This window comes from Phacochoerus africanus, chromosome 2, assembly GCF_016906955.1.
Source record: "Phacochoerus africanus isolate WHEZ1 chromosome 2, ROS_Pafr_v1, whole genome shotgun sequence".
NCBI lineage: Eukaryota > Metazoa > Chordata > Mammalia > Artiodactyla > Suidae > Phacochoerus > Phacochoerus africanus.
In genome coordinates, this window is record NC_062545.1 from 67,403,395 (window position 1) to 67,430,740 (window position 27,346).

General features: G+C 36.9%; 1 protein-coding gene across 2 annotated transcripts in view; it reads right to left on the reverse strand.

Annotated features, from left to right (window-relative positions):
• The window catches only part of ASCC3 (activating signal cointegrator 1 complex subunit 3), a 330,962-nt gene that overhangs the window by 77,259 nt on the left and 226,357 nt on the right, over nt 1-27,346 (reverse strand). For both annotated transcript variants that reach the window (XM_047761598.1, XM_047761591.1), the window contains 4 exons: nt 15,232-15,369; nt 15,027-15,147; nt 13,786-13,918; nt 9,654-9,779 (listed from right to left, as the gene is read on the reverse strand). In XM_047761598.1, the coding sequence (XP_047617554.1) occupies nt 9,654-9,779; nt 13,786-13,918; nt 15,027-15,147; nt 15,232-15,369 (518 nt within the window). The remainder of the gene's footprint in view (nt 1-9,653; nt 9,780-13,785; nt 13,919-15,026; nt 15,148-15,231; nt 15,370-27,346) is intronic.

The window sequence follows — 27,346 nt, forward strand, 5'->3', positions numbered from 1 at the left end:
AACTGAGTAAATACAAATGTCATGCGTTGGATTAGGGTAGGGCTGTGAGTGTAGGATGGAGAGACAGGAGGAAACACAAGGCATGCTGAGGCAGTCCTGGCAAGCCAGCCATGATCCCAGACAGCTTTCAATCTGCGGCTCCCAGGCTACGACCAGGATTAGGAAAGACTGTGCATGCTCTTCAGGAGCAGAATTTCAGTTTCTTATAGCCCTCTACTAAACCCTGTGGTCTTCAGATCAGCTAAGACAGATCATCTTGATGATGGTGTGGGACCCCAGGGCTAGGGTGCCTAATATGTCATTTGAATCCCTTGCTCCCTAAGGAGGATCCCAGAGTCTGTGACATCCCCTCCTCTAGTCCCCTGCCAGGGTGCTTTTCCTCCCTTCTTATTAGACTCCCTGTGAATCTTCCTTTACAGCCCTGTTTGTAGAAGAGCCATTCTGCTAGTCTCCAGGTTTTCAGTGAGAGGTGCTCCAAGTGAAGTTTTAGTTTTGATGTGTTCACGAGGGTGGGTGAGCTCAGCATCTTCTGACTCTGTCAACTCGATCTCTGCCCTCTCATAGTAAGTAGAAGGCAGTTTGTAACCAGAGTAAAAGGGAGTGATGCTTCCTCAAGTCCTCTGTCAGTGGGACCTGTAACCTGACTGGGGTCTCCAAGTGTGTTCTTGGTTCATCTCATACTCATGGCTGGAAACTTGTAACACTGGACAATCTCCTACTCATTATCTGAATTTAAAGACTCAAGGTATTCTATATCCACTAAATAAACCTTATCTAGTTCCCACCTTCAATATAATACATGTAATTTCTGATCAATACGCTGACAGTATGCAAATTAGGCTAGACTAAAAGCAGGTTAAGCAGGTGAAGAAAGAAGGAAGTAAGGGAAGAAAAAAATTAAAAAGTAAATTTGACAGTTGAAGAAAACATAAATAGATGTAGTGATAACATTAACAAAAGTAAAAAAGTGAGAGCTGAGCAAAATTTTGATACATGATTCAGTTTTGGACACGTGAATTTGAAATGGTGGTGAGAAGTCCATGTGGCAACATTCAGAAGGGCAGGTGGAGAAATGAGGCTGTAAGCTGATGGAAAGCAGATGGGAGTAACACATTTTTGGGGGGGGTGTCTTTCAGACAGGTGATATTTTAAATACAGAACCCCAGCAGAGGCGGGGAGTCCCCTGGGGTTCGTTCTGATGAGAGGGAGTTGAGATGGACAGTGCCCTCTCCATTCTACACACCGACGACTGTGACTTTAGGCCTAAGACTACTGAGTATTATGCACTGAGAAGAGCACAGACAGCATTATTTCTACAGTCTTCTTGCTCTAAAGACAGATCCTGAATTTATGGTTGAGAAAACTTTAGGCAAATACTGACTGAAGGACATTCTACAAAATAATTGGCCAGTATTCTTCTAAAGTATAAAGGTTATGACAGACAAAGGAATACTGAGGAAGCATCACAGATTGGAATGAACTAAGGAGACAGAACAACTAAATGCAATGCAGGATACTAAATTGGATCTTCAACAGAAAAGGAACATTAGTGGAAATATTGATGAAATGTGAATAAAGCTTGTAGATTAGTTAATACTATTGCATAAAAGTAAATTTCCTGGTTTGGATAACTGTACTATGGTCATGTAAGATGTTAATACTTGAGGAAGCTGGGTGATGGGTATACAGTGCTTGTTTGTACTATTTTTGCAATTTTTAAGGTCTCACATTGTTTGAAAATGAAAAGTTAATTTTTTAAGAAGATACACAAAATTCAATGTATCTGTGGATTCAGTAATGAACTATAATTTGATAAAGAATGCAATCTGCCTCAGAGAATTGTTCTCCTATTTACTAATCAGATAAGGTGAAAGAAATGACTAGGTTGGCAGTATCTAACAATCTCTTTAGGATGGTCTAGACCAGTAAAACTACTGGAAGGGAGTACAGGAGTAAAGGCTCACTAATCAACATTAAGTTCTTCATAATTAAAACAAAACCTAGAAAGACTTTAATTCATGTATTTGATTTTCAACAGGATCTTGTAAAGGAGGTACTATTAATCACTTTTCAGATGAAGAAAGTGATGCTAAGAGAGGTGAAGTGATCAAGGTCACACAGTAAACAAAGGGCAGTGCTGAAACAAGAATCAGAGTTCTGACTGCAAGTCAAAGTTCTTTCTACCACATTAATTGCCTCTATTCTTATGATAAGAAACGAGGAGTGAGTTAGAAAACCTAGGTTTTTTAAGGCCTGGCTATATAAAAAATAATTATGGTGTACAATTCTTTTGATGTATTGTTGGATGCGGTTTGCTAGTATTTTGTTGAGGATTTTTGCATCGATGTTCATCAGTGAAATTGGCCTGTAGTTTTCTTTTTTGTGGTATCTTTGTCTGGTTTTGGTATCAGGGTGATGGCAGCCTCATGAGTTTGGGAGTATCCCTTCCTCTGCAATTTTCTGAAATAGTTTCAGAAGGATAAGTGTTAGCTCTTCTCTAAATGTTGGATAGAATTCACCTGTGAAGCCATCGGGTTCTGGACTTTCGTTTGTTGGAATTTTTAAATCACAGTTTCAATTTCAGTTCTTGTGATTGGTCCATTCATCTTTTCTGTTTCATCTTGGATTAGTTTTGGAAGATTGTACTTTTCTAAGAATTTGTCCATTTCTTCTAAGTTTTCCATTTTATTGGCATAAAGTTACATATAGTAGTCTCTTATGATTCTCTGCATTTATGTAATGTCCGTTGTAACTTCTCCTTTTTCATTTGTAATTTTATTGATTTGAGTCCTCACTCTTTTTGTGAGAAGTCTGGCTAAGGGTGTATCAATTTTGTTGATCTTTTCAAAGAACCAGCTTTTCGTTTCATTGATCTTTTCTACGGTTTTCTTTGTTTGTATTTCATTGATTTCTTCTCTGATCTGTATGATTTCTTTCCTTCTACTAACTTTAGGTCTTGTCTATTTTTCTTTCTCGAGCAGCTTTAGATGTAAAGTTAGCTTGTTTATTTGAGCTTTTTGTTTCCAGAGGTGGGCTTGTATTGCTATAAACTTTCCTCTTAGAATGGCTTTTGCTGAGTCCAATAGGCTTTGGAGTGTTGTCTCTTTGTTGTCATTTGCTGCTAGGTATTTTTTTTTGTCTTTTTTTTTTTGCTATTTCTTGGGCCGCTCCTGCGGCATATGGAGGTTCCCAGGCTAGGGGTCTAATCGGAGCTGTAGCCACTGGCCTACGCCAGAGCCACAGCAACTCGGGATCTGAGCCGCATCTGCAACCTACACCACAGCTCACGGCAATGCCGGATCGTTAACCCACTGAGCAAGGGCAGGGACCGAACCCGCAACCTCATGGTTCCTAGTCGGATTCGTTAACCACTGCGCCACCACGGGAACTCCCGCTGCTAGGTATTTTTTAATTTCCTCTTTGATTTCTTCAATGATCCACTGATTGCTTAGCAGAAAGTTGTTTAGTCTCTATGTGTTTGTGTTTTTGCAGTTTTTTTCTTGTTGATTTCCAGTGGTATAGCGCTATGGTCAGAAAAGATGCTTGATATGATTTCGATTTTCTTAAAGGTACTGAGGTTTGATTTGTAGCCCAGGATATGATCACTCTTAGATAATGTTCCATGTGCATTTGAGAAGAATGTGTATTCTGCTGCTTTTGGATGAAATGTCCTATAAATATCTATTAAGTCCACCTGGTCTAATGCTTCATTCAGAGCCTGTGTTTCCTTATTGATTTTCTGTCTGGTTGATCTGTCCATTGCTGTAATGGGGTGTTAAAGTCCCCCACTATGACTGTGTTATTGTTGATCTGTCCTTTTAAGGTTGTTAGCAGTTACCTTATATATTGTGGTGAACCTATGTGGGGTGCGTAGATTTGAAATTGTTCTATCTTCTTCTTGTATTGATCTTTTGATCATTATGTAATGACCTTCTTTGTCCCTTAAAATATTCTTCATTTTAAAGTATACTTTGTCTGTTATGAGTATTGCTACTCCAGCTTTCTTTTGATCCCTGTTTGCATGGAATATTTTCTTCCATTCTCTCACTTTCAATTTGTATGTGTCCCTAGGAGTGAAGTGGGTCTCTTGAAGACAGCATATATATGGATCTTGTTTTTGTATCATTCAGCCAGTCTATGTCTTTTGGTTGGGGCGTTTAGTTCATTAACATTTAAGGTAATTATTGATATGTATGTTCTTATCAAGTGGGATTTATCCCAGGAATGCAAGGGTTCTTCAATATGCACAAAGCAATCAGTGTGATACACCACATTAACAAACTGAAGAATATAAACCATTATGATCCTCTCAATAGATGTGGAAAAAAACCTTTGACAAAATACATCACCCATTTCTGATAAAGACCCTTCAGAAAGTGGGCATAGTGGGAACCTACCTCAACATAATAAAGGCCATATATGACAAACCCACAGCAAGCATCACTCTCAATGGTGAAAAGCTGAAAGAATTCCCAGTGAGCTCTGGAACAAGACAAGGATGTCCGCTCTTGCACTACTATTCAACATAGTTTTGGAAGTCCTAGCCACAGCAAACAGAGAAATAAAAGAAATAAAAGGAATCCAAATTGGAAAGGAAGAAGTAAAACTATCACTATGTGAAGATGACATGATACTATACCTAGAGAATCCTAAAGACTCTACCAGAAAACTGTTAGAGCTCATCCATGAATTTGGAAAAGTCGCAGAATACAAAATTAATACATAGAAATCAATGGCATTTCTATACACTAACAATGTAAGATCAGAAAGAGAAATTAGGGAAGCAATCCTGCTTACCATTGCATCCAAAAGAATAAAGTACCTAGGAGTAAACCTACCTAAAGAGACAAAAGACCTATACTCTGAAAACTACAAGCAACTGATGAAAGAAATCAAAGATGACACAAATAGATGGAAAGACATACCATGCTCATGGATTGGAAGAGTCAATATTATCAAAATGACCATACTGCCTAAGGCAATCTACAGATTAAATGCAATCCCTATCAAATTACCAAGGACGTTCTTCACAGAACTCCAACAAAATATTTTAAAGTTTGTTTGGACGCACAAAAGACCCAGAATAGCCAGACATCCTGAAAAACAAAAATGGAGCTAGAGGAATCAGGCTCCTGGACTTCAGACTATACTACAGAGCAACAATCATCAAAACCGTATGGTACTGGCACAAAGACAGAAATATAGATCAGTGGAACAGAATAGAAAGCCCAGAATTCAACCCACGCACCTACAGCCAACTCATCCATGGCAAAGGAGGCAAGAATATATAATGGAGAAAAGACAGCCCCTTCAATAAGAGGTTCTGGGAAAACTGGACAGCCACATGGAAAAGAATGAAATTGGAACACTCCTAACACCATACACAAAAATAAACTCCAAATGGATTAAAGACCTAGATATAAGACCAGACACTCTAAAACTCTTAGAGGAAAACATAGGCCAAACACTCTCTAACATAAAGAATAGCAACATCTTCTCAGATCCACCTATCAGAGTATTGACAATAAAAACAAAAATAAACAAATGGGACCTAATCAAACTGAAAAGTTTCTGCACAGTAAAGGAAACCCTAAGCAAAACAAAAAGACAACCCACAGAATGGGAGAAAATCTTTGCAAGTGAATCGACTGACAAGGGATTAATCTCCAAAATTTATAAACTCCTTCTGCAGCTCCATACCAAAAAAACAAACAACCCCATCAAAAAATGGGCAGAAGATCTAAACAGACAGTTCTCCAAAGAAGACATACAGATGGCCAAGAAACACATGAAATGATGTTCAACATCACTCATTACTAGAGAAATGCAAATCAAAACCACTCTGAGGTACCACCTTACACCAGCCAGAATGGCCACCATCAAAATGTCAACAAACAATAAGTGCTGGAGAGGGTGTGGAGAAAAAGGAACCCTATGACACTGTTGGTGGTATTGTAAAGTGGTGCAACCACTGTGGAAAACAGTATGGAGATTCCTCAGGAAGCTAAACATAGAACTACCATTTGATCCAGCAATCCCACCCCTGGGCATCTATCCAGAGAAAACCACGACTCGCAAAGACACACGTACTCTGATGTTCATTGCAGCACTGTTTGCAATAGCCAAGACATGGAAACAACCTAAATGTCCATCGAGAGAGGAGTGGCTCAAGATGTGGTACATATACACAATGGAATATTACTCAGCCATTAAAATGAACGAAATACCAGCATTTTTAGCAACATGGATGGGCCTAGAAATTATCATGCTAAGTGAGGTCAGCCATACAATGAGACAGCAACATCCAATGCTTTCACTGACATGTGGAATCTGAAAAAAAGACAGACTGAACTTCTTTGCAGAACAGATGCTGACTCACAGACATTGGAAAACTTATGGTCTCTGGAGGAGACAGTTTGGGTGGTGGGGGGATGTGCTTGGGTTATGGGATGGAAATCCTGTGAAATTGGGTTGTTACGATCATTAAACAACTACAGATGTGAATAAATAAATAAATAGAGTAGACTTAAAAAAAATACTTCCATCTCTCCACTTACACTGTCTGATATTATGTATTAATCATAGTTGTTTTAAGTTCCTGATCTGATGGTTCCAACATCCTTGCCATGTCTGATTCTGATGATGGCCCCATTTCTTCAAATTGTGCTTTTAGCCTTTTGGTATACCTTGTCATTTTTTTCTGGATAGATGGACGCAATGAACTGGGTAAAAAGGACTGCTATAAATAGGCCTTAGGTAATGTGGTGAGCTGGGGCATGGCAGTATGGGGAAGTATTCTATAGTCATGTGATTAGGTCTGCTTCTGAATTGTGAACTTCACAGAGTTTTCCCTTTTTTTCCACTCTCCCGCCTTAGATGAGAAAGGATGGGCAGGAATGGGGTATTTCCCTTCTCCCATGTGCATAGCTAGAGCTGGGTACAGTTGGGTATTTCCTTTCCCAGGGTTAGTTAGGCTCTGATGATACCCCAACAGGTTAGGCTCTGCTTAACTAGTTTCTCCTGAAAGCAGGCCTTGTTAAGGACAGGGTGCTCTGGAGTATTTCAGAAGGGTTCTTTTCCCCTCCCTTTGCTAGAAGCCCAAGGGGATTTTTCTCTGATATTTACTGTGGGAATCTGGTGGAGCTCCTGTAAGTAAATCCTGCAGTACTGTGGAGTCCCCTATGACTGGGTCACCCTGGAGTTTTGAGCTTGGGTTTGGGTTGGAAAACCTGTGAGATTGGACTGTGATGATCATTATACAACTATAGATGTGATAAACTCATTTGAGTAACTAAAAACAACAAAAAAAAAGTAATTATGGGATCCAAGACAAGTCACTTTAAGTTTCCATGCTCCATTTCCTCACTATCAAACAGGAAGGTTGGACTAGGGTACATGTAACGTCTATCCCATCATAGAATCTGTTTACTATGGAAAGTCTGCAGTGTTGTATAGCTAGCTCATTAGTTTTTCAGTCATTTTCTCAAATGATATTTTGTACCTAATCCAGAGGCCCTAATAGCTGAGGAAACTGAGTAAATCGTCACCATATTCTCAAACTCCTACCTATGTTAAGCGGAAATGTTGGCTGAAGGGAGACAAATTTGTTAAAGTGCCAAAAGATTTAGTAATTTCATTTCACCAGGTTTATAATGATCTCTCTGTTCAAGATAGTATACAATGGTTTAGTATTCCCTCTTACTCATATCAGGAACATCTCTTATCTTTGACTTTCTTCCATTCCCTCTGCATCTGTTAAGGTCCTATCTTTCTTGGTCAAAGGTTAAAAAGCATCCTAGTTGGTCTCCCTGCTACAAATGTTTCCCCATTCCAGCTCACTCCTTACCATGGTGCCATGAGTATTGAAAGAAAGCCAGTGTTTATCAGAAGAAAATGAAAACACTAATTTGAAAAGATATATGCACCCCCATGTTCAGTGCAGCATTATTTACAATAGCCAGAACACGGAAACAACCTAAGTATCTATCAGTGGATGAACGGATAAAGAAATTGTGGTACAGACATACAAATGAATATTATTCAGCCATAAAATCAAAACTATGCCATCTGCAACAATATGGATGGACCACTACGATATTATGCTAAGTGAAACAAGTCAGAGAAAGACAAATAGCATACAATCTCTCTTACATGTAGAACCAAAAACCAAAACCAAAACAAAATACCAAAGGACAGATTGGTGGCTGCCAGAGGTGGGAGGATAAGGGTGGGAAGAATGGGTAAAGAGAGTCAGAAGGTAAAAAGAAAACAACAACGACACTAACAAAAATCTAATTTGGTGATGCTAAAATATTTTTTAAAAACTTCCAGAGTTCCCTGGTAGCGCTGTGGGTAAGGGATCTGGTGTTGTCACTGTTGTGGCAGAGGTTTGATCCCTGCTCCTGGAACTTCTGCATGCCATGGGTGTGGCCAAAACATAAAACAATAAAAACCTCCAACCACAGCCAATAGGATCAGATATAAACTGCTTAGCATGGCATATAGGCCCTATATTCTCTGGCACTTGGCCCACTTTCTGGTCAAGACAATTTTTTTTACTTTTTTACTCTACCCTCTAAGCTCTACATCAAACTTCTCATTCTCTAGAGGCTCTTTTAAGTCTTGAGGGTCTTTGTTCCTCTAGTATTTTTATGTCTTCCACCTTTTCTATTCCTGTTCCAGATTCAAGATCTGGCTGAAGTATCACTAGTCTTGTGAAGCTTTCATTCGCATAGGCTTACAAATAGTCCATTAAGAGCATTTATGATTTACATTGTAATGGTTTATGTCTTTTTCCACATTAAAAGATAAGTGCTGGATGATAAGGGATGACATACACTCATCTTCATGCTCAGTATCTAGTCTAACATCTGATGAATAGGTGAGGAATGAAGGTACAATGTATCCTGTCTTGAGTAAAAGATATGTATTATAACTCCCCCAATTTTATTCCTCTTGCAGGGTTCCCGTTAACCCTTACAAATACGTCACAAATTCCTCCCCCTACAATTTCATAGGCCTCACTCTTCTCTGACTTTCAACTGTACCCAAGTCAGTCATTAATAAATTACTCAATGTAATTTTTTTTTGTCTTTTTTTTTGCTATTTCTTGGGCCGCTCCCGCGGCATATGGAGGTTCCCAGGATAGGGGTCCAATCGGAGCTGTAGCCACCGGCCTACGCCACAGCCACAGCAACGCGGGATCCGAGCCGCGTCTGCGACCTACACCACAGCTCACGGCAACGCCAGATCCTTAACCCACTGAGCAAGGGCAGGGACTGAACCCGCAACCTCATGGTTCCTAGTCGGATCCGTTAACCACTGCGCCACGATGGGAACTCCTCAATGTAATTTAATTAAGCACATTTCTTAATGACTTCAGGTGTCTTGTCCACCTAACTACAGAGAGAAGGCCTTGAGCATATTCTAAGTTAACTAAAATCAGCTAATAAAATGCACACAATTATTTTTTAATATATCATAATAACTGTGATCATATGAGAGACATCATCTGATTTTCTGGGCAAATTCATATACCTAGGAAGTCCAATATTCCGGCTTTTTTGTTATGTACTTGGATTTAGATATTACTACTTTCACATATATTTTCTTTCAGTGCATAAAAGAAAGATAAATAGCAGGCCTGTGCTTACCTGGGGTTCATGATAAGACGTCGGAAAAAGTAAGTCCAGGTGATATAATCCATTGCATCTTGCTTAGATGTTATTGTACCACCAGCGATCTCTGCATTTAAATGGTCAGCGAGCACTCCTAATAAGCTATGGAGTGAACAAGACATGGGAAACATACATGAACATTAAATAAAAAGCACTTTATCTCAAACAGTCAAGACGCAGATTTTATGTTTCAAGATACAGAGCAAATGTGTTTTGTATAATTTGCATATATTTTGTATATAATTTTGGGGAAATGGATTGCTAGGTGGAAATAAACACAGGCTGACAGGAACGGGGCTGTCAGGAGAAGATGAGAGCCAAGATCAAGAGCAGACAAGAGAGGATATGTCTTGAAGAGCAGACAAGAATTTACTTATAGAGCACTGGGGTAAGTATGGAATAATACTGAGGCAGAAGAAAGGAGAGTTGGCAGGAAAGGGGTGATAGTTATGATAGAGCAGGATATTCCCTTCATTCAATCAGCAAATATTAAGTTCAGTTATATAACATAGAAATGTGCTAGGTGTTGTGGAATATACAGAGATGATTAGCAATGTTGAAAGACTGGCATAACAAAATGTACATTTTAGTTTCTTACATAAAATATAAAAAAAGGAAGCAATGTCCGACAAAGGAAAAGGCTATGGAAAAGTACATGGGTATTAAAAACAGTTTTTGCAAGGAACGTTTTTAAAGATATAAGAAAATGGCCATATAAAATTGAATGAAAAAAAAAAGCTGCTATATTACTCTCCAGTCACCAGCGGCAGAGTATAAATCAGTATAGTCAATTTGCAGGGCATTTTGATAATAGCTATTTGAACAATTACTATGACGTAGTAACTTCACTTTTTCATGATCACTTGTTAGGATAGGGAAGCAAAATACTTCACTGCAGCAATATAAGTGAGAGGAAAAAATTGGAAACATTCTAAATGCCCATTAACAGAGAAGTTAATACATATCATCCATATATATATACTCTGTAGTAGATAAAATAATAATAGTAGTCATATCAAGGTACAAATTTAAATTTTTAGTTTTTCACTGAAGTATACAAAGAAAAAAATACATAAATTATATGTGTACAACTCCAATAATTTCCACAAAGCAAAAACACATCTGTGTAACCAAAAGCAAGACCAAGCACTACCAGTGGCCCAAAAGTCTTCTCTTTGTGCTTCTCAGTCACTCCTCTTGCTCAAAAGGATACTGTGATTTTTATTTCTTTTCTTTACCTTAATGCAGTGGCTTGGTCTCTAGCACAATGTTTACTGGCAGTGGTGAGAACAACATCCCTCTATCATTTATCTCAAAGGGAAAAGCTTTCAATACTGAATCATTAATCATGATGCTTGCAGTAGATTTTTGGTAGATACTCTTTATCAGATTGAGAATATTCTCTTATACTCCTGTTGGCTAAGAGTTTTTATTATGAAGGGTGTGGAATATCATCAAATGCTTTTTTCATATCTATGAAATAATCATACACTTTTTTCATTTTCTTTCTGTTAATGTGGTGAATTATAGCCATTTATTTTCAAGTAATAAGTCACCATTGCGTTTATATCATAATTAATTAATATATTCTTTTTCTATACATTCTTGGATTTGATTTACTAATGGATTTCTACATCTATATTCATGAAAGACACAGATTTTTAACATTCTTTTCTTGCAAATTTCTTATCGGGTTTCGGTATCAAGGTATTCTAGTCTCACAAAATAAGTTGGTAAATATTCCTATTTCTTCTACTATTAAAGGCAGAGTGCATGTTCAATTTCACGAGTTCGATTTCTGCCTTTAATGTTAGGAAGTATTCTTTAGTGAAGCATCTGAGTCAGAAAATTTCTTTGTGGAAAGATTTTATTTTAAAAAAATTTTTAATTTAATTTAACTTTATTTTATTTGCTTTTTAGGACTGCACCCATGGCATATGGAAGTTCCCAGGCTAGGGGTCAAATCGGAACTACAGCTGCCAGCCTAAGTCACAGCCACAGCAAGGCAGGATCCAAGCCATGTCTGTAAACTACATCACAGCTCACGGCAACGCCACATCCCTGACCCACTGAGTGAGGGTAGGGATTGAACCTGCACCTTCATGGATACTACTTGGATTCATTTCTGTTGTGCCACAATGGGAACTCCTGTTGAAAGATTTTAAACTTCAGATACAACTGTTTTGATATGTAAGGGACTATTTAAATTTTCTATTTCTTTTTGTGTCAGTTTTAATAAGTTTTTTAAAAAAGAATTTACCATTTGGGATTTCCCTTGAGGTTCAGTGGGTTAAGGATCTGGTATTATCACTTCAGCAGCTTGGGTTGCTGCTATGGTGTGGATTTGATCAATGGCACCACCCCAAATAAAGAATTTTACCTTTTTTTTTCTTTTTAGGGTGCACCTGTGGTTTACGTAAGTTCCCAGGCTAGGGTCAACTCAGAAATGCAGCAGCCAGACTATGCCACAGCCACAGTAACACAGATCAGAGCTGTATCTGTGACCTACACCACAGCTCAGGGCAACATGGGATCCTCAACCCACTGACTGAGGCCAGGGATCAAACTCGCATCCTCATGGATACTAGTTGGATTCTTAACCCACTGAGCCACAATGGGAACTCCAGAATTTTACCATTTGAACTAAATTTTAAAAATTATTTGCATAAACTTTTCATAATCTTATTATCTTTTTAATTTCTTCTGTATCTTTTGATTCTTGATATTGTATTGTTCCTTCTTTCTTTTTCTCTTGACCAGACTTAAAGGTTTATCAATATTACTCTTCAGATAACCAAATTTTGGCTTTGTTGATTTTTTTCTTTTTTTTTTTTTACTAATGTATGTTTGGGTTTTATTCATTAATTCTATCTTTTTTGAGTTCAATTTGCTAATTTTTTCTTCAAATTCTTGAGATTGGTATTTTGATAATTCAGTTTTCATTCTTTCTTTTAGTAGATACATATTTATGGTCATAAATTTTCTCTGAGCACTGTGTTAGCTATCTCCCACAATACTAAATGTTTTTATATTTTCCAAATTAGAAAAAAAAAGAACATTAGTAGAACTTCTAACACAGTGAAAATCCCAATAACTACTTAGGGGTTATAAATTAGAAATAGGTTTTGACCTTTGCGGTTAGAATATAGTAAAGGAAATTCAGTATATTAAAAAGACTCTGATAAAAAGGTAGCAAGTCATATGTGTTAAAAACGAAAAATATATAAATCTGACAGAGAAAAGGATATTTTTGGCTGAGAAAACAAAGGAAGACTTTGTCAAAGGGGTGGTAGTTACTAGATCTGCAAAGAAGTATGTGATCATTCTGAAATAGGCCATGAGCCTATTTTTACCAATCCATTTTGGATATTTATTAACTATAATTAAAAAATGTACACCAAACTAATACTTTGTTAAATGCTTGCTGTGTGACAGATACTGTTCCAGGCATGATACATTTGATCAATACAAGTACCTTAAGAGATGGCCAATATTGCTATTATCTCCATCATACATACGGGTGCACTAAGGCTCTGAGGGATTAAATAACATGCTCAAGATCAAGAAAGTAAGTGGTGGAGAGCTCAGATATGAACCCGGGTTGTTTTGCTCTGGAGTCAATGTGACTGAACAATGTACCACACTGCCTTTTTAAAAAAGCTTTTTCAGAGTTCCTGTCATGGCTCAGTGGAAATCTGACTAGCATTCATGAGGATGCAGGTTCAATCCCTGGCCTTGCATAGTGGATTAAGGATCTAGTGTTGCCATGAGCTGTGGTGTAGGTCGCAGACACGGCTCAGATCCCACGTTGCTGTGGCTGTGGTGTGGGCCAACAGCTACAGCTCCGATTTGACCCCTAGCCTGGGAACATCCATATGCTGTGGGTGCCACCCTAAAAAGACATATAAATAAATAAATAAAAATAAAAAGCTTTTTCTAAGTGAAAGTTATAATTTAATGTTGTCTTATTGTGATAAATATGTTGTTTGACTTTAAATAATTATTTTGAACTAGAAGTTTTACTGATTTTTATCTAACAAAATATAACGACAAAAATATCAACCTGCTATGACATAATCCATTTAAGTTAATTTACAGCAAAATTTACCTTGATTCTACAGGGAAAGGTTCATAAAGAAATTTTTTGTAAAAGTCTTTTTTTATGTCATGAACCAGAATCACAGCTTTGCCTTGGTCATCAAACTGAGGCCTCCCAGCACGCCCCATCATCTGGAGTACATCTATAAAAGAGAACAATAGGTATTCTGCAATGTGGCATGGAGCATAGAAATGTTTATGGATTCTGGCATGTTTCTACAACACAACAATATAACAAAGGAACAGAATATTTTAAGAGCAGGGATGGTACCTTTGATGCTTACTACTGGGTTCCCTAATAATTAAATAATCAATTCATTATGACAGAAATTTAAGTCCCCAACAGATTCTTACTGTTTGTAAAAGTAAGAAAGACCAAATGTTCCTTTTATTAAATGTTTAAAAATTCTATTTGTTTAACTATTGTAATCAAACAAGAAAAAGTAAAATATAGGAAAACCTCTTTAGTAGAGTCATTTGATTATTTTTTCCCCATGCGTAATGGGTACATTTAGGCGCTATTCTCCTCCCACCCATGGTATAAAATTCTTCTTTCATACTGAAGGACTCTCTGAGGTAAGTAATGACTGAGAAATGATACAAGTTTTATATGCATCCACTGAGGTGAAATACACATGTGGTATATTTCCCTGCTCAAAAGTCACTGAAAATGCTTTTACAAAGTTTTAAGGTATGTTCATAGACTGTTCACACACAAATTACAGGAATAAGCACTTCGGTTCTAGAAGTTCAATGGAAATACCATGTCTAATGAAACAGATTTTAAAATAAACATAATGTTTAATTATAGTTTATTAAGTCACCAATAGATACTAATCAGTACTTTTATCTATTTATGAATTTAAAACCATTATTTATGTTTTTGGCATTCATTAGCAAACTGGGTAAGTAAAAGTAAATAAAACAGCTTAATTCTCTGAGTAATATTTTTAGTAGAAACAAAAAAATTTACAATTTGCTCATCATTTACAATTTTCTCATCATATGTGTCCAATTCTCTAAAAGTTTTATGAAAATTCAAATTATTAAGGTTAGGAGTTCCCTGGTGGACTAGAGGGTTATAAGGATACGGCATTATCACTGCCATGGCTCAGGTTTGATCTATGGCCTTGGAACATCCACATGCTGCAAGAATAGCCAAAAATAAAAATAAAAAAAAATAAAAAAATAAATCAAATTATTAAGGTAAAATATAAAAGCTTTATGTACTTGAAAATTTAAAAAAATTACCTGTGATAGGAAAATCCACATATCGTCTCGTTTTTCCATCATAATATTCTGTTCCCTTAATAATTACTAAATGAGCTGGAAAATTTACACCCCAGGCCAGTGTACTTGTAGCAATAAGAACCTAAAAAATAAAATATCTTACATTTAACCAAAATACAACTTCTAAGTTACTTCTTAATATCTGTTCATGGAAAAAAAAATATACCTGAACTTTACAGTTTACAAATAGTTCCTCTACTGTTTTCCGGTCCCTCTCATGTAATCCAGCATGATGCATTCCTATTCCAAAAGCAAGTGTCAGCTTCAGGTTGGAATCTCTTATTGTTCCAATGATATTCTCCATCTATAAATAAAAACACAATTACAAGGTGTAGGTGAATTAGTTCTATATTTTTTGTATTAAGAATTCATTTGATTAATTTTTTTGTGCGTCTTATGCTATATGGGCATAAAAATATAGGTCCCAACTGCAGTTATGATTGAAGTTAAATTAGTTGTAAAGAATATCTACCTACTGAGGATGTATATTCTAAATTAACTAAAATTTAAATGCTGTCTTTTTTAATGTACCAAGGAAGAAAATGTTACTTCTTAATGAGTAACAACTATTAAAAAGGATGTCTTTTTTTTTAGGGTTGCACCAGTGGCACATGGAGGTTTCCAGGCTAGGGGTCTAATCGGAGCTACAGCTGCTGGCCTATGCCACAGCCACAGCAATGCCACATCTGAGGCATGTCGCGACCTACACCGCATCTCATGGCAGTACTGGATCCTTAACCCACTGATTGGGATCAGGGATTGAACCTACATCCTCATAGATACTAGCTGGGTTTGTCACCACTGAGCCACAATGGGAACTCCCAAAAAGGATGTAATGTTGCCTAAAATGTTTCAGTGTCTCTGTCTGTCTCATTAGAGAAAAGACTTCTATTTTTTTTGTTCAGTGATAACAATTTAGAAAGTATGTACAAAAAATAAATAAATAAATAAATAAAAATCAGTTACAATCCTACTAAATAGTAATAATTCAAATTTAGGCTTTCTCCCTGAACTTAGTGACCTGGGAACATGTCATATAACCTCTCTGAGCCTCAGTTTCCTCATTTAAAAACTCAAACTGGTATATTTTTTGTTTTATTTATTTCTTTGCTCAATAGTGTAGTTAAATATTTCATATCTACTGTCTGGCTTTCTCTGTAAATTATCTTTTCAGTTATTGAGTAGATCTAATATAATAGCCTTTTTTATTGGTTTATGATAGTTCTTTATATATTAAGGGTATCAACCCTCTGTCCATCACATGGTATGGTATTTCCATCTGGTTTTATTTGTACTTCATTTTATTTATTTATTGACTTAACATTTTAAATTGGTCTCCTTATGTTGCTTAGGAACATTTTCTTCATCTTGAGATCAAATATATATTCAGCTACTATTTCTTCAAGTTGTTTTATTTTTTATACTTAAATAATTATCTTGTAATTTATTTTATAATAGTATGGTAGAAATCTAAATTTATCTTTTCTAAATAATTATTTTAGCAATATTGATTACATAATTCCTTACCTTACTTATTTTAAATGCTAATGTTATTACTTTCAGCATTCTTATACATTCCAGTTTTTGCATTTTAAAACAGATTTCATTTCCAGCTTCAGTGTAGCTCACTGAATTTTATGTGTCTAGACGGTTTCTGAAACTCATATTTTATAAATAATTTCTGAATATTCTATCACTTTCCATTCTACATGAAATATACTTAATGCAACACAGACTTTATGGCAACAAGAAGAAAATCTTATTTTCTTATAAAACTTACTCCCTGTAAAGAAATAAATGGAAAACCCAATCTCTTTTTGTTTAATGACAGACTTCTACTTGTCCTTAAAGAAAAGGATATACTAGGTGCAGCCTGGACACCTTTTTGGGCAACTCCATGAGGGTAGTAATGCAGAGATTAAGTGGTTTGAGAATATATGAGCATTTAGAAGAAGGATATATTTCAGTTATGTCTACAGCTTCACAATGACATCAGTAAACAACAGTGGAGAAGAAACTTGGAAATAAGTTCATGTGTGACTATTACATGCTGAAGACTAAGAAGTTCAAAAACTGACATTGTCTTCAGATTTCCTTTTTATCCCTCTGTAAAATCACCGTGAAGATATACAAGTGCAATACAGTACTCTCTCAGCTGTGCATAAACCAATAAATAGCCCACGAAATTTCCATTTAGAGAAATTTCAGGAGGCTATTGCCATTTGGTAAAAATGCCTAAGACAAACATTCATATAATGAAGCATTTCAACTGTTTTCATTATTACTAATTTTACCTTCAATGGTTGAAAAAGTTTTCCAAGTTTTTAAACTAAAATCCCGCGGCATAAAGAAGTTCCCAGGCAGGAGTTGAATCCAAGTTGCAGATGCAACCCATGCTGCTGTGGCAACACCAGATCCTTTAGCCCACTACATGGGGCCAGGGTCTGAACTCAGGCTTCTGCAGCAACCTGAGCAGCAGCAGTTGGATTCTTACCCCACTGTGCCCCAGCAGGAACTCCAGTTTTCCATTTTTTTTTTTTAATGTGGGAAAAAGTTGTTTTACACCAATAATCCAAAAAAAAAAGGGAAGATGAAGTTTGGCTTTATAATAATTATTAATGTATAAATAGCATTGCATAGACTCGGTAATATTTTAATGACATACACATCAGAAACGTCATTTACCCACTTTCCCTGAATTGAATGCAACATATAAACAGTTCATTCTATTTCATAGTCACCTGACATTCTTCCATTATTTACTTTATAAACTGTCTAGCAAGAATATGGAAATGTATTAACATAAATCCACTTTACCTTTAAAATTAGCACAGGATAAGTAAGCTGACTACAAATGCATGCTATAAAGAAAGGTGCTTGTCTGGTCTCATAAATTATGTTAGCTATTCTCAAGTGACAGCCTGTTATCCTTTTTTTTTTGTTCAATAGTTCACTGCATAAAATATCTTCAATTTACACCATCAAGAATTAATTCACTGATACTTTTGCTCTGACAATTAGGTTCAGGGATTTTTCAGTTTCACAACTTAAATAACTTGTATAATTTAAAGTGTTCCATGGCAATGACAATTATATCCAAAAAGTAATGTACTATTTACCACAGGAAAGCTGAAGAATCCTATGGCAGGAGGTTTGGTGAAGCAGTTATCTTGCCCTTTCACATCAGGGAAGCCTAGCTATTTCTCATTCCCCTGCCCCCACTTTCACATAAATCAATGCATTTAAAAAACTACTTGCCCATCTGAACTGGTAAAGACCTAAAATCCTCATGAGGACAATCACAAAAAACAACTTCATTTATTACACGGTTACTGTGGATGAATTCTGAGCTATCTGTATGTACATCATAAAAAAAGCAAAATTTATAGTAATGTTAATCATTTAGCATAAAATGCTACTAGGACAGCCTGTTTAAATTTGAAAATATAATTTTTGATTGGATTATACATCTTTATCACTATACTTAAAGTAAGTTTCATCTTGATCAAAACAATATAACACAAGCAAAATTTTTTCAGGAATTTAGGATAATGAAAACTTAAAACATGATAACTGATATGTGTTGAGTACTTATGTGTCAGGAATTGTACTTATCACTTTACAAATATTATCACATTTAATCCTTTACATAAAGTAATACAGCTCTAATGTAACATCCAAATCATTTATACAAATCTCTATACTTCAAATTAAAAGACAGTGATCTGGAGTACTGTATAGTAGTCGTTCTCAATTTTGGTTTCATGAGAGCATTGAGCCCCACAAAAAAACATGTGAATTACCATTCTAAATGGTTAGGAAAAAGTTCATTTATCACACATAATGGATACCTTAGGCCATTAAGGTTTAATTCTTGTTAAGAAAGGCTACATGGAATTAAAAAAAAAAAATAAGTAAAACACTTTGATAGAGGATGTTTTAATTCCACAGTTCATTTCTGTTCGAGTAACATTTGTTGTAATGTACAGGTATCTTTCTAATAAACGGTCTTTGAAATATGTCTGACTGTATGTTAAACCGAAAATATTTTCAATACTATAAATAAAAGAAAAACACATCTATGCTCCTCTAAGCAGTGGTGTTTTTTTAGGTTGGTAGGGGAGGAGGCACATATGTAAACTGTTGAACCAATTACTTTAACTTAATAGAAATTTTTTTTTATATTTTAAATTTATTATACTCAAAAAGCTTTTGTAGAAAGATAGGATTCCATTTAAGTAGATACATTACTCTGTGCCTGAAATACATTCCAGGCAGAATATAACTCAGTGAGTTGATGACAATGCTGGCTCCAAAAGAAAGGAGGAGACCAGATTGGACAAGAATGAGCTAACAGATTGTGCAGCCCAGTTCTGTCCCTTTGAGTGTGATATATTGTTTCAAGATGCTAAAAACCCATACTTTCTCAAAGCATATCTGTTGTGCTGGTTTTCCCATTTTCACAGAATCCTCATTATCAGAACTCTGTACTCTTTTCAAAGCACGTCAGACTCAGACCATATGCCACTGAATAATGCTTATCAATTGCATAAAACGCTCAATAAAAGATTCACTATACAGGAGGATAATGAAAGTTACAAAGACTTTCTTTTTTTTTACAAAAATAATTAAATATATCACATCTGGTACAGATGTTAAATGAAGTTAAAACATTTCCTCATAATTACTAAGTGTTATTCTTAAAATATACTTCTATATGATAAACTCCACAGACTGAAGAATAGAAACTAAAATGAAAGAAACACTAGAATATTCTCTTGTCTGTTAATAGGAAAGAAAAAAAAATAAAGGTAGTAAATTTCCAAACTTTACCAATACACCTCAAAACATATTCTCTTGCTGTCCCTTCTGAAACCTAAAACAATTACACCTCAAAATAATTTATTATAGTATTAATATGTAAATACATTTATATGTGATTAAATATGCAATTATATGGAAAATGAATCTTTAAATGAAATCTAAACAATAACATGTAAATCTTTGCTATGTCAGCTAAATAAACACAATACTATTTTCAATGTTTGCTTTTAGCTTGGTCTGATTTATAATAATAGCAATATCAAATCTGGGCTATAGGGTGAGATATTACAAATACTTCCTTATTAATGTTTCTAATTTAACTCACTATGCTATTGATAGGAAACCCCAGTGTAAGTACTTCCTATTTATTTTTGAATATATATTTTACGCTTATTTCAATTTTTGGAAAGATCAAATCCCAAAACATGCTTGGAGAGCTTTTTTTTTTTTTTTTTTTGTCTTTTTGCCATTTCTTGGGCTGCTCCCCCGGCATATAGAGGTTCCCAGGCAAGGGGGTCTAATCGGAGCTGTAGCTGCCAGCCTATGACAGAGCCACAGCAACTCAGGATCCGAGCCACGTCTGCGACCTACACCACAGCTCACGGCAACACCGGATCGTTAACCCACTGAGCAAGGGCAGGGATTGAACCCGCAACCTCATGGTTCCTAGTCGGATTCGTTAACCACTGCGCCATGACGGGAACTCCTGGAGAGCATTTTCATACATTGAAAAGCTTTTAAAATGCAGAGGAAGCTAATGAAAGTTACATTATAGGATTAATTTTCTAAAGTAGCTTAATTTTAAATGAATGAATACTATTAATATGAACTAATTTCTAAAGGATCACAAGCTAAAGATTATAAATATATGATCAAATTTTACCACTGAGCTTTCAGCAAAAAGAATGTTTAAAACGTATTATTCAATGTAATAATTGGTTAACATTTATTCAACATTTAACTCTGTTCCAGGCCTGTTCTAAGTACATTGCATGCACAAATACATTTAATCCCCACAATAATAATCTTGTGCGGGCAGGATTATTATTATCATCCTTTCACAGATTAAAGGATGAGGCTCAGAAATTCAACCCACCAAAGTCAGTTAGCTTGCAGTGGGCAGTCAGTATTGAACCCAGGAAGCCTGGCTCTAGTCCACGCTCTCAACCACAATGCCAGCCTCTAATCATCAGATAAAATGAGATGACTATTTCAAATAACTATTTGAAGTAATGACATCATTGGCATTCACTTGGCTCAGGGCTGGGTCTCATTATTTTAAACTGTACGCAAAAAAAAAAAAAAAAAGATAAGATTTGAAATAATGAGTAATTTCCTAGACTCACACAGCTGGGCAACTCTAGGCAGATGATCTGCAAAACTATTTCTTCTTTATTATTTGATTATTTCTACTCCGATGGCTCAAAATGAAGAATATCTACAATTACCTTCTTTTCTAAACTATCACCTCTCATGATTGAGACTGGAACAGCTCTTGTTGGTTGCTTGCATTTCATATTTTAGCTACTAACTTTTCTGTCCTGGTAAAATGGCACACACCCTCACTTTGATTTTTCCATCTTCTCTAGTCAATCTATTGTCAATGATTCCATTTTGTGTGGCAGAGTAAAAGAACAGAGGCTCTGAGACAGCCACTCTGGTTTTGAATTCCCATGCTCCCCTTACTTGCTTTGTGTTGTTGAGCAAATCATTTAATTCTTCAAAGCTTCAGTTTCTGTATCTGTAAAACCGGGATAACAGGAACAACCCTCCCAGATTCCATCATTAAATGAGATAAGACTTTAGTGAACTATAAAGCACTCTAGAAATATAACAATTATTACTAAGCATATAAAGAACTTTGCCTCTTTCTTCAATAGTATATGTATGATATAAACTACAGCAAAATAAAAAGTAGCCTCCTATTTTATAGCTGCTCTTAATAACATAAATATTCCACGAAAATGTTAAAACTGGAGTTCCCATCGTGGCTCAGTGGTTAACGAATTCGACTGGGAACCATGAGGTTGCGGGTTCGATCCCTGGCCTTGCCCAGTGGGTTAAGGATCCAGCGTTGCCGTGAGCTGTGGTGTAGGTTGGAGACGAGGCTCAAATCCCGCGTTGCCGTGACTGTAGTGTAGGCCGGCAGCTACAGCTTATTAGATCCCTAGCCTGGGAACCTCCATATGCCTTGGGAGCGGCCCCAGAAAAGGCAAAAAGCAAAAAAGAAAAAAAAAAAAGAAAATGTTAATGCTCAGTTCATAGGTCCATTGCTCTGCAAATCTACAGATAATATCTGTTTTGACACTTAATAGTCTTAGCCTAATAGTTTTCTTTACTGGTCAGACATTAAGAGGTCTGATGCCTGATCAAGACAAAAAGCACCTATGTTGGGACTTCTATATTGTGAGATAAATCTGTTTTTGTTTGATAAAATAGAACCTTCAGTTTGAAAATGTGGTTATCCTGTACTAAGCTCAACTTATTTTCTGATTTTTGACAATCTCAAAGTCCATTTTCAAAGCCTGGTACTAAGTTCTTTACCTATAGAAGAGGTCAATGTGTATATGCTGAATAAAAAAGCACAATAATAATAATAATAAAAGCTATAATGAAATGTCAGTAGTACAAACTCCACCAAATCCGAACTTGTGATTTTGCGTAAAACTTGACTATTGTTCATTTTTTAAGTCTATGAAAGCTTTACTTGTAATGAGGCTGGATGAGTTAAGGTTAGCTTAAAATGACTTGAAAAATTCCTTCAGTATTAAGTATGTGAAAAAAAGCACCAATTTATTTTTCATGAACATGCTCCTCTTATGCACCTGTGCTACAGTTTTTCATGAATTCACTTTGAAGCATTGTGTAAAATTACAATGAGAAATTAAGAAAATTACATTTTCTTAATAATACTGTTTCATTTATATGAGTCTTCTTGACAATTAATTTGAATTAGCAAGGTTTAACTATACTGTGTTCCAAGGAATTCTTACGTTCCATACTCCTCTGATTTTTGTTACCCACGTCTGGATTCCTTTCATATCTTGCTTTAGTCAGAAAGTGATTCCCTTTTTCCCTACTTACCCTCTAGGGGTACTGCAGACTTTAGAACACAAGGCAAACTTTTGGTCCAGGGGTTTTAGGCAAAAAAACCTGTAGAATTCTTCCTATCCGTGAAGACAACAACAACAGAATAGCCAGCTCTCTTTGATGGGCTTTTCTTTTAGCTACCTGGACCTTAACAGGACAGAAGAAGAAAGGGACAGTCCCACCACTAACTCTGTAGATAAAGAGAGGAGCTGAGGAAGAGAACATAAACGAGACTGAAGAATAAAGTCTAATCTTTAGCCAGGATTCTGCTTTCCCATCCCAGATATGCATCTCATCCAAGGTGTGAGTGATGAAATAAGCACAGTATTCTGAGCTTTCAATCATTAAACCCGCTCAGAAGAAAGAGTGTTCCTTCTGCTCTTTTATCTTTCAGAACAGGTTGGCAACTATCCAGATCCCAGACATCCATGCTTGCACGTGGGACCAAGCTGCAGAATAATATCTGGTGGAAGCCAATGAACCATACTTGTTAGGCATTAAATTATAACATTAATTAAATTACATAGCAAAGCTTCTAGAAGGAGTTGTATGCTATCTGCTTTCATTTCCTTTCCCTCCCACCCATTTACTCCTCAGCTTATTCCAAACTGGCTTATGCTCACAATATATCACTGACACTGCAGCCAAGTTCCTCTAGGACATCCAAGTGCTCAACCCGTGGGCGTTTCTCTGCTCTCATCTCACTCAACTCCCATTACTATCTGATGCAGTCAAGCATGCCTTCCTTCATGAACCCCTCTTGCTTACAGAGTCTAGGACACTGTCTTTCCTCACTGGCACCACTTTCTCAGGGTCCTCTGCCAGCTCCTCATTTTCTACTAGGTTCACAATGAGAGAGTCCCTCAGGGCCTGCCCTCTGGTCTTCATACTCTCTATGGAGGGTCTCAAGTGTTCACCTGGGTTCAAATACTGCTTTTATGCAGATGCTCCCAGGTTCATATGTTCATCACATATTCTCTGTGGGTTTTAGAGACTTCCTACATTTAAGCGACTTGAAGTTTGCACTTGGAAAGTTTTGGCCATACAAATTAATGCATCCAAAATAAAACCATTTTTTCTTTTTTTTTTAATTCAAATCTGTTTCCTCCTTCCCCTCTATCCTATACTCTCAGCCCTCCCCATTTCAATGCATGACATTCTTATTTACTCAGATGTTTAGAATTAATAACAGAGGAAAGGGAGCACCATTTTTTTTTTTTTTTTAATGGCTGCACCTACGACATACAGAACTTCCCTGGCCAAGGATTAAATATGAGCCGCAGCTGTGACCTAAAGCCAGATCCTTTAACCCACTGCACGGGGCCTGGCATTCAGCCTGCACCTCTGCAGTGACCAGAGTTGCTGCAATCAGATTCTTAATACACTCTGCTACTGTGGGAACTCCCCAGGGCACTATTCTTGATCCTTCTCTTTTGCTCAATCTCCATTCCTTAACCATTAGAAAGCCCTATTAAATCTAGCCCAAAACATGTCTTTTCACTCCTGCTGTCACCACCCTAGGTGGCCCCCAGGTCACCATCATCATTAATTCCAAGTTTACTTCCACTGCAATCCCACTCATCAGCAAAAGTGATCTTCAAATGTAAACTGAGGTATATCCTTTGTTTAGCTTAGAATCTTTAAATGCCTTAGATAACTGCTTAGTTTGCTTCTTTCACTTCTCTATTCAAAGGTACCCTCATCAGAGGCCTTCTCTACGTATATTAATGTACAACATTCCACTATCATCCGTGGCATTCCTTATTCCCTCTACCCTGCATTTTTTTTTCTATAGGAATTATCACAACTTGACGTATTTGCTTATTACCTATCATTCCCATGAGAATGTTAATTCCCTAAGGAAAGGAACATTATCTGACACACAGAAGGAGCTCAATAATGTTGGTTTAATAAACAAATAAAAGTCTTACTACTCAGAATAAAAATTCAAGTATTCCTAACCAAGGGTCTATGACCTTGAATGAACTGGCTCCTGCCCCCTCTCAAACTTAACTTGTACCACCCTCCTCCTAGCTTGTTTTGCTCCAGATGAACTGATCTCTCAGTTCCTTGAACATCCTGTTCCTTTTACCTGAAATGCTGTTTTTTTTTCCTTCTGGTGTAGCTGTCTTGTTCTTATTGTTTTGATTCTTAGCTTAAGTGTCACCTCCTTAGAGATGTCTTCTCTCACCACTCTATTTAAAGAAGTTTACCATTCTCTTACTCTATTTCATTTCTTATTAGTTTCTTTCATAGTAATTTTCATAATTTGATATCATATATATTTTATATCTATGGTATTATTTGTTTAATAATATATCTGTATATTTAAATTTCTATCTTCTTCACTTAAGCTCCTTGAGAACTGAGATCAGTAAGATAACATACTTGGTAAGTTGTAGACGTTCAATAGATATATGATGAATAAGTGAATACTTCACAAATTCTAGTAAGACCTAGCTACTGATTTAAGTTAGAGGATTGTTTAATGGGTATTTTCGAGGTGGGGGAAGAGCAAGAATTCCTGACTATGTACTACCAGGTAACCTTGCAAACGAAGCTGCTTATCATGAACTGGAGGTTATGTGAACTATCCAGCTATATATTTGGATGTGCCTAGCAGCAGTCATCATTAGCAGAAATAAAAGGACCTGATGGAAGACTATCTTTTTTTTTTTTTTTGTCTTTTCTAGGGCCGCTCCCGCGGCATATGGAGGTTCCCAGGCTAGGGGTCTAATCGGAGCTGTAGCCACTAGCCTACGCCAGAGCCACAGCAACTCGGGATCCGAGCCACGTCTGCAACCTACACCACAGCTCACGGCAACGCCGGATCGTTAACCCACTGAGCAAGGGCAGGGACCGAACCCGCAACCTCATGGTTCCTAGTCGGATTCGTTAACCACTGCGCCACAACAGGAACTCCGGAAGACTATCTTGAAAAGTAATCCATGAACTCCCCATGTGTGTGCCTATTCCTACCATATTATCCTCACTTTGACCTACCTATCTAGGCCCCTTGAGCGTTTCTTACGTCAAATTGGCTGAGGGGAAAAAAAAAAATCCAAATTCCAAACACTTTGAATAAGACCGTGGCACCAAATGAAGAATGCTGACGTGGCATTACAGTCCTTTCATGGATGACTCTACGAAAAGAAGTAGAAGCTGAGTGTCAAGTAATTCCCTGCCCCTTTACTACAAAGTAGAGATGATGTGAACTGATAATCCACACTTTGCTCTGCAGTTACTGGATTAGCCAAATGCTCAGGAGCTTGATAAGAGTGCTGTAGGAGGATGGGTGGCAAGAAAGGCAGAAACTTTATGTGGATGAACTTTTAGAATGGCCCTAGAATAAACAGCTACCCATATCCCATGAAGATGTTTGCCAAAAAGTTAAAAGCAGTGTGGAAAATGCTGTTAATAGTCAAGTGGGCATCTGGGTACCTGACAGTCTCCCTCCTAGGCCCCAAGGCTTTGAGCTACGGGTTAATGTACTAAGTGGCTCCATGGTGGAAGAGATGAAAATTATGGCTAAACACGGACTCCTGTTTCCCCAAGCAGACCCCAAACTTAATGCCTAAGATGCCACCAACGCAAATAACCCTGGGCCTGTTATAAAATACCTTACCTGTGGGAATAGAGGGCTATCTGGTGGTAAGGAAATTATACTGGACGCTTGATATCACAGCAGGGACAGCTATTTGAGATGATATCTAGAATGAACACTTTGGATTTTGATTCTTCTTTCCTGCCCATCAGTAGTCTCAATAGCAGGATTACCGAACACCTTACCATCGTGGTATCCTGTATAATAATGACTTTGACAAAGGAGCTCACTTCATAGAGAAAGATTATGACAATGGATGCTATGGGATCCACTGTTCTTATTATTTCTCTCATTGCCCAGAAACAGCTGGCTTTATAGATTAATGACAAAGAACGGCAGCAGAGAGGCATTACTTTGGCAAGGTTGGGGTGTTATTTTGTAGGATGAGGTGTATGTTCTGAACTAAGTAATCATTAAACGATACTACTTCTGTCGGGGCTAGAACAAACAGTTTCAGGAACTAAGTAGTCAATGTGTGCTGATGTCTTTTGCAATCTAGCTAACAGACCACTTGGAAAATTTAGTCTAGCTAACAGACCACTTGGAAAAACAGACCACTCTTCCTTGGTTACATTCTCTCTCACCATCCTCTTCAGATATGGCCTAGTTCTTCCTCACCCACACCCCACCCCACCTCCGTCCTCTCTCTTTCTACCTTTATATCTAGGGACACTTCCTGGCTTCACACCATTCAACGGCAGAATGATTTTGATGCTGCCTTATTCCTCAGGCACCTTGCTCCAGAGTTGCCAGGATAACTGCT